General features: G+C 37.0%; 1 protein-coding gene across 10 annotated transcripts in view; it reads right to left on the bottom strand.

Moving 5' to 3' along the window:
* The window catches only part of DGKH (diacylglycerol kinase eta), a 178,879-nt gene that overhangs the window by 75,643 nt on the left and 89,508 nt on the right, over positions 1-13,728 (bottom strand). For all 10 annotated transcript variants that reach the window (XM_072782927.1, XM_072782932.1, XM_072782930.1 and 7 more), the window contains 2 exons: positions 4,166-4,270; positions 3,761-3,893 (listed from right to left, as the gene is read on the bottom strand). In XM_072782927.1, the coding sequence (XP_072639028.1) occupies positions 3,761-3,893; positions 4,166-4,270 (238 nt within the window). The remainder of the gene's footprint in view (positions 1-3,760; positions 3,894-4,165; positions 4,271-13,728) is intronic.

The following is a 13,728-nucleotide window of genomic DNA, read 5'->3' as shown; positions in this document are numbered from 1 at the left end:
TTCCTAGAGAATAAACCAGTTTTTCAATGGTGTCTGATAAACAATAGTGTAAGGAAAAAGCACCATAGGAAGTAAGCTGAATTTGAGTAACAATTTTAGCATGACCTGCTCCCTTTTGCTCCCATGCAAGTGACTATTTTAAAATTGAGGTTAATTAGTAACTCCAGGTTTTTTGTCTCTTAACGGTATTTCTCAAAAGTGTGGTCCCAATTTTAGTTTTATCTGCAACATAATTCCCAGGTTGCTTTTTAAGTACAACTAAGTATTTGATATTGACAGTCAATAACTGTTTTTTAAGAGGCAAAGAAGGAAGTAAAAGAGAGCAACAGCAAATGATTTCGTGGCTTTTTGAAAATTTTTCTATTAAAAATCAAACAGCTCATTAAAAATAAAAATCACACTTGTAACAATAAAGAACTTCATGCAATGAGCCCTGAAAATTGGAAAGTTGCTTCATGTAGTACACAATAGTAATAAAATAAACCAAACTGAGATTATAGTCACTAAGGAATGGAAATGATTAATAGGCACCTTAATTTTGTTAGGCGACAATTAGATTTCTCCAAATGAGTTATTCTGAAATAAAGCACTTTTCCTGACCTATAAAGCCATTATTTTAAAACCACAGAACTTAAAAAAAATATATACTGACATGTCACAAAATTATGGTTTTTTTATTGCAATTTTTCAGCCTACCACATTGAATCTTTGTAAATGTTCAACAGTGGCTAAGATAAAAATTCATAGGTACCTATGTTAACATATTTAATGCTGTTGATTCAAAAGAAAAAAATCACCATTTAACTTTTTTTGTTTAATTACTGTTTAAATAACTGTGAAGAACAATTATGCTCTGATATTAAAATTAACATTCTCGATTGATTTAGGGAATTATTTATGAAAAGTATTTTCCATCTTCTCCATTCATATATTTTACTATGCGAGGCTTTAAAATAACAATTTTAGTAATTCTTCAACACAAACCCAGAAGACAAATCAGTACAGGCTTGTTTTACTGTGAAAAATTAGGGCAGAAAGATTAATTTGGTGACGGCTTCACACACGAAACTGAATTCCATTCCAATACCAAGTTACTCATTGTCACTGTTGAACAAATTTTTCTTGTTTTATCTTTTAAAGCCTTTTGTATCCTGTGTCTTTTGTTTTTATCAAGCAAGCAGTTTATTCAGATTTGGGGGGGGGGGTTTCCTAAAGTTTAAGTCTAACTCGGATTATAAGAAAATGATCCTAAATAACCACATTCTCCTAAAGCAAAAAAGTAACTTCTTTATACATTCATAAAACCCTTGGGATTTTTAAAACCTTCTGCTACAGTTCTAACAATACCAATGGGCAAGACGCCACAGATTTAAAATTTTTATTAGCAGAGAAAGTGATAAAATTTTTATCACTTTTCTTTTAAAAGTATTGGAAAAATACTTAGTCATCCCAGTTTAAGCTCAATACACAAACAATTAAATATATTTAATCCCACATAATGCTCAACTCAGAAGGGTACCACAGAGTATCTCAGACCTGACATCTTTTAGCATTTTGGGGATGAGACGCTAGGAGGCAACAGCTTAATGATCTTCAAAATAACTCCTCAGGGGTGCCTGGGTGGCACAGTTGGTTAAGTGTCTATTTGGCCCAGGGCCCCTGCATCAGTCTTCCTGCTCAGTAAGGGGTCTGCTTCTCCCTCTGCCCCTACCCCCTGCTTGTGATCTCTCTCTCTCTCAAATGAATAAAGAAGATCTTAAAAAAAAACAAAACAAAACAAAAAAACACATACACACATACAAAATAACCCCAGAATGTTACTGACCTGGTAAGAGTAACTCAGAGCAACAGAAACCCTTGTAGATGACTAAAGTCATAAAGAGCAATCACATCTTGTTTGCAACCATTCTTTAAATCTTAGAAAAAATGTGTAACGCCTCTTCCAAATGTTCGTTTTCATGAACTTTAGTGCCTCAGGCCATGATGCAATCTGCAATCATTTACTTGGTGGGTTTCTTACAAAGAACAGTTACAAATTTCCACAATTTATTTGACTAGAAAATCCACTTTCTTGTGTATATTTTTGCATTTAATTTTCATAGTGTCTGGAAGATATAAATGACTATTATCCCCGTTTTGCAGATGAGGAAACCAAAGTCAAAAAGAGTAGAGCTGGGCAGTCCAGGTGGCTCAGCGGTTTAGCGTCGCCTGCAGCCCGGGGTGTGATCCTGGAGACCTGGGATGGAGTCCCACATCAGGCTCCCTGCATGGAGCCTGCTTCTTCCTCTGCCTGTGTCTCTGCCTCTCTCTCTCTCTCTCTCTCTCTCTCTCTCTCTGTCTCTCAGGAATAAATAAATAAAATCTTAAAAAAAAAAACAGAGTAGAGCTACTTCCCTTGGTCACCATTTATAATGCTGGGAGTGGGACTCGAACCCAGTGCCGGGTGGGGGTAGGGGCGGTGGTAACTGAGGAACTCTCTTCTTCACCTCTGTGCTATATCATATTAAATAGCTGAAACTGGGACACCTGGGTGGCTCAGTGGTTGAGCGGCTGCCTTTGGCCCAGGGCGTGATCCTGGAGACCCGGGATCGAGTCCCATGTCCAGCTCCCTGCATAGAGCCTGCTTCTCCCTCTGCCTGTGTCTCTGCCTCTCTCTGTCTGTGTCTCTCATGAATAAATAAAATCTTTTAAAAATAAATAAATAAATAGATAGCTGAAATTATGACATATCACAGATTTGATATCTTAAAATGAATGAAAACTGTAATTCTATTTTACTATTTCATTATTTAAGTAAAATAAAGTTATGTTCAAAATTAAGACTTTTTTGTATTAATCTTAGACATAGTTCAGAAAGTAGTACACAGTAGTAGTGTGATCACTGAGGCATGGAATTAAACAAATCTGAAGAAGTTATGAATTTTCTCTTGGTAATAACTAGTGTATCTGCTTCTACTGATCACTGCTTTTTTATTTTATTTTACTTTTTAAAGATTTTATTTATTTATTCATGACAGACAGAGAGAGGCAGAGACACAGGCAGAGGGAGAGAAGCAGGCTCCATGCTGGGAGCCCGACTTGGGACTCGATCCCGGGTCTCCAGGATCACACCCCAGGCTGAAGCAGTGCCAAACCGCTGGGCCACCCGGGCTGCCCATGTTTTTTTATTAAAAAAACAAAAACAAAAACAAAACACAATCCCATAATGAAAACAACAGCATTGCCCTTGTGTTGAGAAAACCTTAAAGAAATGAGAAAGGATGGCATCCATTTAAATTAAGCAGAGTGAAGGAAAAGAAAGCACTTAAAACAATGAAATATAAATAGCAATTAGAGATTCTGTAGAAGAGCCCAGTGCTGTCCTCACTGCAAGTTCTGTTCTCGGTAATCAGTCAGGACAGAAAAAGAATACTGGCAAACCAGAGAGGCAGACGAAGTCTAAAGATGTTCTTTAAACAGTAGGGGCTCCTTCCTCAGGGGTGTACGTGCTACATTTTGATTTATACTTCCTCCCCAATGATTTGCATCATCTTCCCTTTGCAAAAACGTTTTCCAAGCTAGTCCTATGTGTGCAGAGCTCCACTCCAAGCTGCAGGAGAATTTAACCCCCGCATCCCCACTGTCACTGAGGAGCTTCCCCACCCAAGGGACGTGCTCTCCTGTGCTGACGTTCCTTCGTCTGTTCCCTGCACAGAAGCACTGAGGGCAGCGGGTTTGCAGCTCAGTGCCATGGGAGGATGCGGGCTGAGTGCTACAGTACCTTCGCAGGACAGGCCATGGGAGGTGACTCCAGAAAGACTTTCTCTGCACACGTTACAGAAAGTGGGGCGGGCATGGGAGCAGGCGTACCAGTTATGCATCCCTGAGAAATGTTCCACGTTAAACTGGGCCACCTAGAAACGAGAGGTGAGCACAGATGGGCTGAACAAGAGAACAAGACTACAGGGACTTATTAACCCGGAGAATGCATGCAGTTAGGATTAAAATTTCAAATCTGTAATTTTTAAAATGAAAACACTTTAAAAAACAAAAAAAAAAGTCAATATCTGATTTAAGCAACTTGCTTAATGAAACTATACCTACTTTTCTTGGCAGAATACAGCTCTAGCTTTTCAGATGACAGTTCTCTAAAGGACAGGAGGTGCCAGGAAAGATGCTACTGTACCTCGTAAGGTTCTCTGGTCTGTACAGACTTCAGTGAGCTCATCCAATCCTCCATCTCCTTCCTGTTCTCAGCACACAGCATTAGTCTTCTGAATGGAGTGATTATCTGAAAGGAGTAATTCAATCTAATGATTGTTAATAACCAACAAGACAGATTATTGCAAAACCTAGCAATTGTACAAGGAAATTCCATTTTTTAGCCTTGTAGTCTTTACTTCCCTGATGAAGACAGTAAGAGTCTCTGTAACATAAATGAGTTTAGTTCTCTGAGTACGATACAATGGGGTCTCGGAAAGAAAAATTCTTAGGAGGTGTTTCTTGTCTTTAATCTCGTTGCTACTTACTTGGGTCTTTTTTAGCCCCTTACCAAAGGCTAACCCAAATAAACAACGTATTCCTGTATCTTAGAACGTTTCTTGAAAATTGATTTTAAATATACTTCAGAATAATTCATCGTAAGCTTAGAATTAATACATAGTTTTCAATATGGAAATTTAGAAAGTTAAAAACCAAAGGAATGCAATATTGAATGATTCGTTATTGGCTCATGAAAACATCAGGAATATTCTGTTATTAAATAATGTTGGATTTACATATCATTTTCATTGTCTATTTTAATATGATTACAATATGAAGGGTACTTTCCCCCTTGTACAGAACTCAACTATACTACTTTTTAGTGAGAGCAGGACAGAAGAATTAACATAGAAGTCCTTTAATTGGCTTTAAGGGAAGGAAATAATTGTGACTTTTATCTTTTTTTCATGTCACTAAGGAACGCAAATTATATTAAGAGTCTTAAGGCAAGTGAAATGAAGACTTTGTGCTGTTACAGTACCAAAAGCGATTCAAAGTAAGATTCTGAAATGACCTGAAAGAAGCCCCTATTTATGTGTGAATACAGCATTCTAGTTGTAATCTTGAAGTTGCTAAGTCCTAAGCGGTCACTGCAAAGAAGGGACCATTTACTTACTTGTGAAAGAAGAGCAAACTTCACACGCATTCCTCGAAACTACCTCCAAATAACAAGGTATATACTTAGATGGGCAATGCGAAATTTTCTCAAGTTAGAAGCCATTTGATCAAGTGATAATCTGCATATTGCATTAAGAAGCAGATTTCTGAAGTCATGAAAAAGCAATAATCATCTAAAAACAAAAGAAACCCTTCCCCCACGGAGTAAAACAGCAAGCCTCGGTCACTACTGTTCATCTCAGGAAATAAGTCCATTATTCAAAACTGTAGAGACGAGCCCAATCTTAGCTACTCACCACTCATTGCTTCCTTTCTTTCGTCTTTAGAGTGCACGATCCTTCCTTAAACCAAAGGCCCTTTCATGCATCTCACAGGCACTCACGCTTAAATACAGCCTTCCAGAAGTCACATGGAGGAGGAGCACCAACCATTCAGCTTTGGGTATTTGTTAATTGCATATGAAATTGAACAGAACCCCACTTCTGCATTTTCTTCTGTTTTCCACCACCCTCTATGGATAAAGCTTATTAGCAGTTGGTCACTTGTCTTCCTGAATAAATAGTTAATGAAAGAGCACTGCCTCCCTCATTACTTAGGAGCCAAATGGATGCTTTATTGCTTCAAAATGTTTTTCTAGGGCAGCTCATCAAATGCAGCAGAAAAGATACCATTAAATCATAATATTCTCCTGGCTCTGACGATTGGCCCAGCAGTCCAGAAATCTCCCAGTTTCACTGGACTGACTGAATAAATCTGATTTATCTGAATAAATATCACTGCTAGCATATTTGTTTATTTATTTGCTATACTATACGATTCTCTAAGGATTCCCTCACTTTCATAATGATCTTATAGTGAGACAAATATTATTCAGATAAATAAATCTGGCTTGTTATTTTATCCTTTTCATTTTTTGCTGAAGTCGAAGTAAAGCAGGATGTCTGATGGTTTTAACTATCTTTAATGCCTTTGAATTCTTTAAAAGTCACTGTGAATTCAATAAAAAGGGAAGAAAAAAGAATAGAGAAATAGCTTCAAATTTTTCTCTTTTTTAAAGATTTTATTTATTTATTCATGAGAGACACAGAGACACAGGCAGAAAAAGAAGCAGGCTCCCTACGAGGAGCCCAATGTGGGAATTGATCCCAGAACCCTGGGATCACCCCCTGAGCCAAAGGCTCAACTGCTGAGCCACCCAGGTGCCCTAGCTTCAAATTTTTCTTATAGCTTTTGTAACTGTAAAGAGGCCTCAATCTTTTACAAAAAAAATTTCAGCAACATAAATCATACATGTACCTTACATGCTAATGGAGCAAAATGTGTACTTGGGCAATTTCTCCTTTTTAACAAAAATATGTTTAAAAATGGTCAAAAAAAAGCACATAAAGATCATAACACAAAAGTTGTTTTCAAGTGCCAAAAAGAACTTATTAAGCAATTTTGATTTATAGGCCTTGTGATTAAGAAATCTACTGATTATAGTTACATTATAAGATGTCTGTATGGAAAAGAAAATCCTTTGTAAATCATGTGTCATGTAGAGATGTCTGGCTTTGTGCCTTCTGTATCAAAAACATCTCCTCAAAAAAAAATTAAAAATTAAAAAAAAAAACAAAACACCTCCTCAAGCAGCCTGGAGTTACCTGGGCCTAACTCATGACCAGCCTGGCTTCCCAAGCAAACCTGTAAGGTCCCCCAGATTGGCCCTTCCTCCTCTGCTGTAACCTCTCACCAGCCCACCAAAGCTGAGTCCTCCCCCCACCTTTTATCTACATTCTTCCTCATCCTCCACCCCTGTAGGAAAGAAATGGGACAGTCACAGTTGTCTGACAGGCTTTGGTCATATCCTAACTGAACCTCATCACACTATAGTGGTTTCCCCTCTAAATCTTCACTAGGAAATATTTAGGAAGCAGCAAACTCTGAAAATTATTTGGTTCTTACTCGGAAAGTCAACATACTCAGCCTTTTTATTATGACAGGGTGTGGAGATGGAAAGGTAGAGGTGTGGGGAGGGGGCTAACCCAGGGAGGTCTGTCTGAGACTGGGGGGGAGCATGGAGGGTACCCCAGGCCAGGAAGTCTAGAGGACTTTTTTACTGTTCTTGAAGGACCTGCAGCTTACCACTCTTAAACTGTCCTCTAGCCCTGTCTTTATCTCAACCTTACTCTTTACCCGCTCTCCTCACCACCCCAACATCCCCAAATAATTCTTTTCAGGCACATCTGAACTTATTTCACTAATTGGCTTTCTGACTATAACCACCACGCCCGCCTCAGAACACTTTGCTTGTTCATCCACCCCAGCATTTACTGAGCATGTACTGCATGCCAGAGACCAGGGGCTTTGCCTTAATAATCTAGAAAGGAGACAAGGAAGTAAGTCAAGGGCTACTTGTCTGAAAAATAGCTGTATAAGATGGACACAAAGTCCATCTCTAAATCAGTCTCCTAGGGCACCTGGGCGGCTCAGTGGTTGAGTGTTTGATCCCGGGGTCCTGGAATCAAGTCCCACACCAGGGAGCCTGCTTGTCCCTCTGCCTGTGTCTCTACCTCTCTCTGTGTGTCACTCATGAATAAATAAATAAAAATCTTTTTAAAAAATCAGTTTCCTAAATGCTGCCTCAAATAATATACAAATTCTCCATTAATAGAGATATTGCTCCATTTGGAGAGTCAGTGGCCTATAAGTATTAATCCAACAACACTATTACGGGTGTATAAGAACTGAGAATTTCTCAGTCCAATAAAGCATATAGATACATAAAACAGGAGACACTCTAGCATTAAATATATAAAATTCTATAGACGAGTAACATTTTAGTTAAGACTTTAAATACATAAATTGCACAGGAAATAAACCCCACAAATACTGTAGTGGTCATCTTTCAGTGAAGGGATTACAGATAATTTAATTGTAATTTTTTTGGCTTGTCTATGGTTTCCAAAGCAAATATTTTGGACTTTTATAATAAAAGTATTATTTAATTTTTCTTTTTTTTTTTCTAACGGAAGGATGGGAATTCAGAATTTAAAACTCTGCATTGTTCTTAAAGTTGGCTGGGGTTCTTAAAGGAGGAGTTCTTAAAGTTGGCTGCCCATTAGAATCACCTGGGAGAATTTTTAAAATCCCAATGTCCAGGCCACACTCCATACTAATTAACTGAGAACGTACTGAGGGTGAGACCCAATCACCATTTGTTTGTGGTTTTTTTTTAACTTCCAAATATTTGCAAAGTTCAGGTATGTGTGAGAACCAGTGCCCTAGAGATATTTTACTATTCCCCACAACATTGTCAGAACGTAAAAAAAAAAAAAAAAGAAAAAAAAAACATTGTCAGAACGTAAAAAATGATAGAGGTTTGTGTAGACAAGTGAATTACAGGGAATTGTTAATCTGCAAATTCCCACCTGGAAGCCACTCATGTAACAGCAAAGTGATTCCGTGCCTACATTCTGGAATGTGGCCCACTTTGAATAAAGACCAACAGCAACCTTTCTTACTTCTGTGGCTGTGAACAATGTTTCCTCCACTCTATGAGCTTTGGTGTGGTACCTGCTAAGTGAGGGTAAAGCATTAACTCCCAGCTCTACAGAGTGTGGGGGGTGTTAGGGAGACAATCCAAGTAAAGCATTCAGCACAGTGTCTGTGAGGAAGCCAAAGCTCAGTCAATATTAGCATCCCAGTTCTTGGTGTGGAAAGAAATTATGTATACAGGTGCAGATTTCTTCTATTTTATATAAATACATATATATTACATATATAGATATTTCTTTTGTGTCCACAGTCAAAAATAACATGAACTGGAGGCATTTTGCCAACAAAACAGTCACTGACTAGAAACCACCAAAATGAGAATAATGACAATGAGCTGCTCTTTAAAGATATTGGGAAAATAGTAACAAACGATCAGGAAAAAACGGTCCCCCCCTTAACTGCACTGCATCTCACCTTACCCACAGTAGAAATATCAGATGGCAAAAGGCTTACCAAAGTGAGGCTCATCAGATCCCTGTACGATACTATAAGAGTTCGAAATGCCATCTCTAGGGACTTAAACTATTTTAACAGAGTTTCTTCTTTTAACTCAGATTTTTTATTCCATGATGAAGGAAACTCTGCAAACTTCTGTGGCAATTTTAAATGTCCAACAACTTTTTTCATTAGGAAATTCGTATTTCTAATCTAAAGCTCTTTACAACAAACTGATCATATTGGCCCTATTGCAGTCCTTTAAAAAAAAAAAACTATATACGTTTTGTTTCACTTGCTTATCTTTTAATACCAGATATATTATTGATATTTATTGAGATATAATTCACAATACCATTCAATTCATCTGCTTAAATGGTACAATTCGATGGTTCTTAGTGTATTTAAGGTATTAACGGTAACTCCCATTTCCTCCAAAGCTGGCCCCACCCCCAGGCCTAGGCAACAACAAATCTACTTTATCTCTAGTTATGGAACGAGCAAATCATGGGAATAAAAGGCGCAGCATAAGGAATATAGTCAATGATATTGTAATCGTGCTGTATGGTGGCAGATGGTAGCTACAATTGTGAGCACAGCATAATGTTTAAACTTGTCCAATCACTAGGCTGTACAGTTGAAACTATTGTAACATTGTGTGTCAACTACACCTAGATTAAAAAAATTCATTCAAACAATTTTTTAATTAAAAAAATAAAATGAGGTCTGACATAAAAAAAATTGATGCCATGTTTGATAACTACATAATTAAATTCTTTAAATCAAATCAGTTTCTTAACCCAAATTCATTTATAAAGTTAACCTGATATCCCAATTTGATGTTCAAAACCAGTATCACTTTCTAGAGATGTAACTGCAAAAGTAAAAAAGGAAAAATTTAAATAAATACACAGAATAAAAAAAGACTGACAGCACTGCAACATCATTACATTAAATAAGAGGAGCCAAAAGACCCCATATTGTGTGATTCCATCTACATGAAATACAGTGTTTATTTTCTTTTATCCTTAGTGATTAATCCTGAACTGTCTGATTGAAATAATTCATATGCAGTAAGAAACCTTTCTTGGACAGCAGAACAAAGAGAAAGTTTAATTGAACTCATAACAGTTTTTTATTGCCTGTGTTTATTATGACTTACGGGATAGAATTTGACTTTTGTCAAAGCCAGATCAGGGGTAATTATATCTCTTCAACACTAATTTGCTATACTTGGAAGTTGCCAACTGCTCAGTCTTAATATACCTACCTCTTCATCCTCCCTCAAATGTCTAAAACTAACTCTTAAATTATGTATGTTGCATTTTTTTCATTCTTCTTTTATGAAATGAAATAATTCACTCTGACAACTTAAATGTGCCAAACCATAGTGTAGTCCTTCATCTTAAGTGACTATTATGATTGTAAAGATACTCCCACATTTCAGACAGTAACCTGGGAACCTCTATATCCAAGAGCATAGATCCTCAACTACATGTGTGCACCTGAATCAAGCAAAGAGTTTTTCCAAAAGATATCCAACCACACCCCAAACCAGACTTGGTAAATCAAAATCTTATTTTGGTGGGAGGTATGGATAATTTCAGATGTAATCTGTAGTTTGACAAAGCTATACAGGTGATTTTGATGCACACCACTGTTTATCAGCCGTGAAGGGCAGTAGAAGCAACCAACTTTTCCATTAATCAAGTCAGAGTCTGGTCTAAGGAATGTAAAGAAAGTGCTCTTAATCTATGGCTCCCAATCTCCCTTTTCAGTACCCTCCTGCTCCCAAATTTCCAGTGTTCTCATCTGTCCCTAATTGCATTCCTTTGTATGGGATCAATCTGAAATAGCCTACCACCTACAGCACCCATGTGACATAACAGAGGTCCCCAAACAGTGATCTCTGATGTTTTTTTCCGGCCATTCTGTTTGAACCCTGAAGGGCTGTGTTGTAAAACAACAACAATGACAAGAAGCTAAAATCTATCATTTTAGACATGTACTTTGCTCTTCACAGTAAGAGCAGCTTAAACCTATTTTCTTCAGCTGGCCACTTCATACACTTATATTACCAAGTAGCCCCTGGAGGCATTTGAGTTTGCAAGTCTTGCAGAGATGGACTCCTCTTCCTTCTGGGGTTAATACTTCCCTATTTCATCATCCAGTTGCCTCAAGTCCCATCTGTTTTCTAAGATGACAACTGCTGACCTAAAAATAATTTTTTCTGAGGTTGTTATAGATGATAAAGGTTCAGTGCATATTTTCTGCCAGTGGTGCTTGAATTTTAATGGAAGACTAAGAAAAATACAATGTCACAACAAATGCATTTTTGGCACCAAGACCAACGAGAGAGCCAGAAAGCACAATTTAAGTCAACAAAATAACAGAATTTTAGATTAAAAAGAGACACTATCATACTGATGTAATGCCATAAACATTCATTAAATAGCTATAAACACTGTGGAATCTGCATTAAGTGCCCATGAAGAGAGTAGCTCCATAAAATCTTGGAGCACAGATTTAACAATATCTCGAATGATGTAAAATAACATATAAAGATGTAAGGGACTAACGATAAGACTGAGGTTGATGGGTAATTGCCATACACTCAAGAACCTCATTAGTAACCTACTGCTGGAATTTATATAGACATTCTGCTTTGTAGTCAATGCACCATGTCAACAGGATCCTACATCATATTGCTTGGGAATTGAGCTAAGGTCTTCCTCTTTCCTTTCAGAAAGATCTACACATCTTTTCAGATGTCTATTTACAGCCATGTTTAGATTTGTACACAAATACGCTAAACACTATTACTGAGAATTAGAGGATCTTTGAAAGTCATTCCACCCCTCTGGTTTTGGCTGGCTGATCATCTTTCCAATGAATGAGTCATTCTAGTTGAATAACAACTTACTGATCTTTGTGGGCATTCCTATAACGTAGGCTAGGAAGTATCAAACATCTCCATAGGCTCTCAGAATAAAGAGGGAGGCATTACTTATGAACACAGGGAAATCCACCCCAGTGCTGCTTATTTTCCTATCAAAAGAGAAGTTGTCATCTGTAGACATAATATTGATTTCAAAAATCAAACTGGAAATCCAGTAATTACCTAAACTTTCATATAAATGATTGAAAATTCTGTACTATAATATGAAATATAACTTACTTGTGACAAGATTCTACAAAAGAAGCGCAAGTATTGACAAAATAGATACTGATGGAAGTTTTTGTAAAAATGTAAACTATTGTTCTGAGAAATGTTCTCATTATAGAAACGAAAAAGACCTCTGGACAAGAGCAGAACCTCTTTGGCAAGAGGACGTCTGTCTTCTTATCTACAGGAATACTTGACTACAAGTTTATGGCAAAAAGGCAGTATCTCATTGATTCTTCAGTCATCTCTGTAAATTACAGAATTAATTTTGTTACAACACATTGAAGGGGAAAAAAACAAATGTAGAAGTTAAATGAGTTGCCTACAATAAGTTAATATATTTCTTGTAAGAGGAGTTACTAAAGTAGTAACAGCACTATTATAGCAAGTAAAATAAAAATAAAAGATTATTCCTTCACTGTAAAATACCGAATTGAATAACTACAAGCAACTCAAGAAATCTTTCTCATTCACCAGCTTTGTTTAGGAAGAACAATGGAAAAGAAGTAGAGTTAAGAACTGGCAATGATATTTTTAGGGAAGCCCACTGAAGAATGAGGGGTCAAGTAAAATGAGGTGGAAGATTTTCTTTAAAGTACTCTGGATGAAATAGGAAAAAAAGAGACTAGATGAAGCAAGTGTTGGCAACATCTAGGTTAATAGTAGGAGCTGGGCAATGGGGATGTAGGACTTCACAACAACCCTGAGTTTGTGTGTTTTTGAAATGTTTCACAATAAAAAAAAAAAAAAAAAAAAAAAAAAACTGTACCCAGGCACTGGGAATAAGCAAAACTCTTCAAGGAACTAAGGACAGAGGTGAGGGACCTGGGTGTCTTAGTCTTATGTACAGACACTATTAAATGCTTGGCCCTGAACTCAGCTTTCAGACCATACCACACCTATCTGGACCCAAGTTTCTGACCTATAACTGTCTTCTCCTGTATCAAGTTCAAATTAGATGAATCAAATGGCCTAAAATGTCCAAAGAAACTAATAAAGTCTGTCTTCTGTCCCTGGGTGAGGTGGGGTGGGATGGTCTGAGCTGAAGAGAACTTTGCAAATCTTACTTCCAGAATTCTTGAGCTTCAATGACTCTGCTTAAGATTAAGTTGGCAGGCCACAAAACCTACTTCTTGACTAAGGAATAATGGCTTCATAACAAAGTCATTTTCCAAGTTAATTCGATTTCCCTCTATAACCTAATGTTGGTTTTTTTATTGCCTTAGAATATTAAATATAAATAAAACATAAATTTTGATATATTTCCATGAAAAAAGGAACCACAGATTTCAATGCTGTCGAGTACCAATCCCCTCACTACATACACAGTATTTCCATAGGATCTCACATTTGAAAAGTAAATTTTTCCTTTATTTCAATGTAAAAATCCAAAATACTCTAAAATCAAAATTTTACTGAAAAAGCATTTAATAAAATATTAACAAAATAAA

This window comes from Canis lupus, chromosome 17 (genome assembly GCF_048164855.1).
Source record: "Canis lupus baileyi chromosome 17, mCanLup2.hap1, whole genome shotgun sequence".
Lineage (NCBI taxonomy): Eukaryota > Metazoa > Chordata > Mammalia > Carnivora > Canidae > Canis > Canis lupus.
The sequence above is the reverse complement of the archived record's forward strand: the minus strand, read 5'-3'. Positions and strand labels throughout refer to the sequence as shown.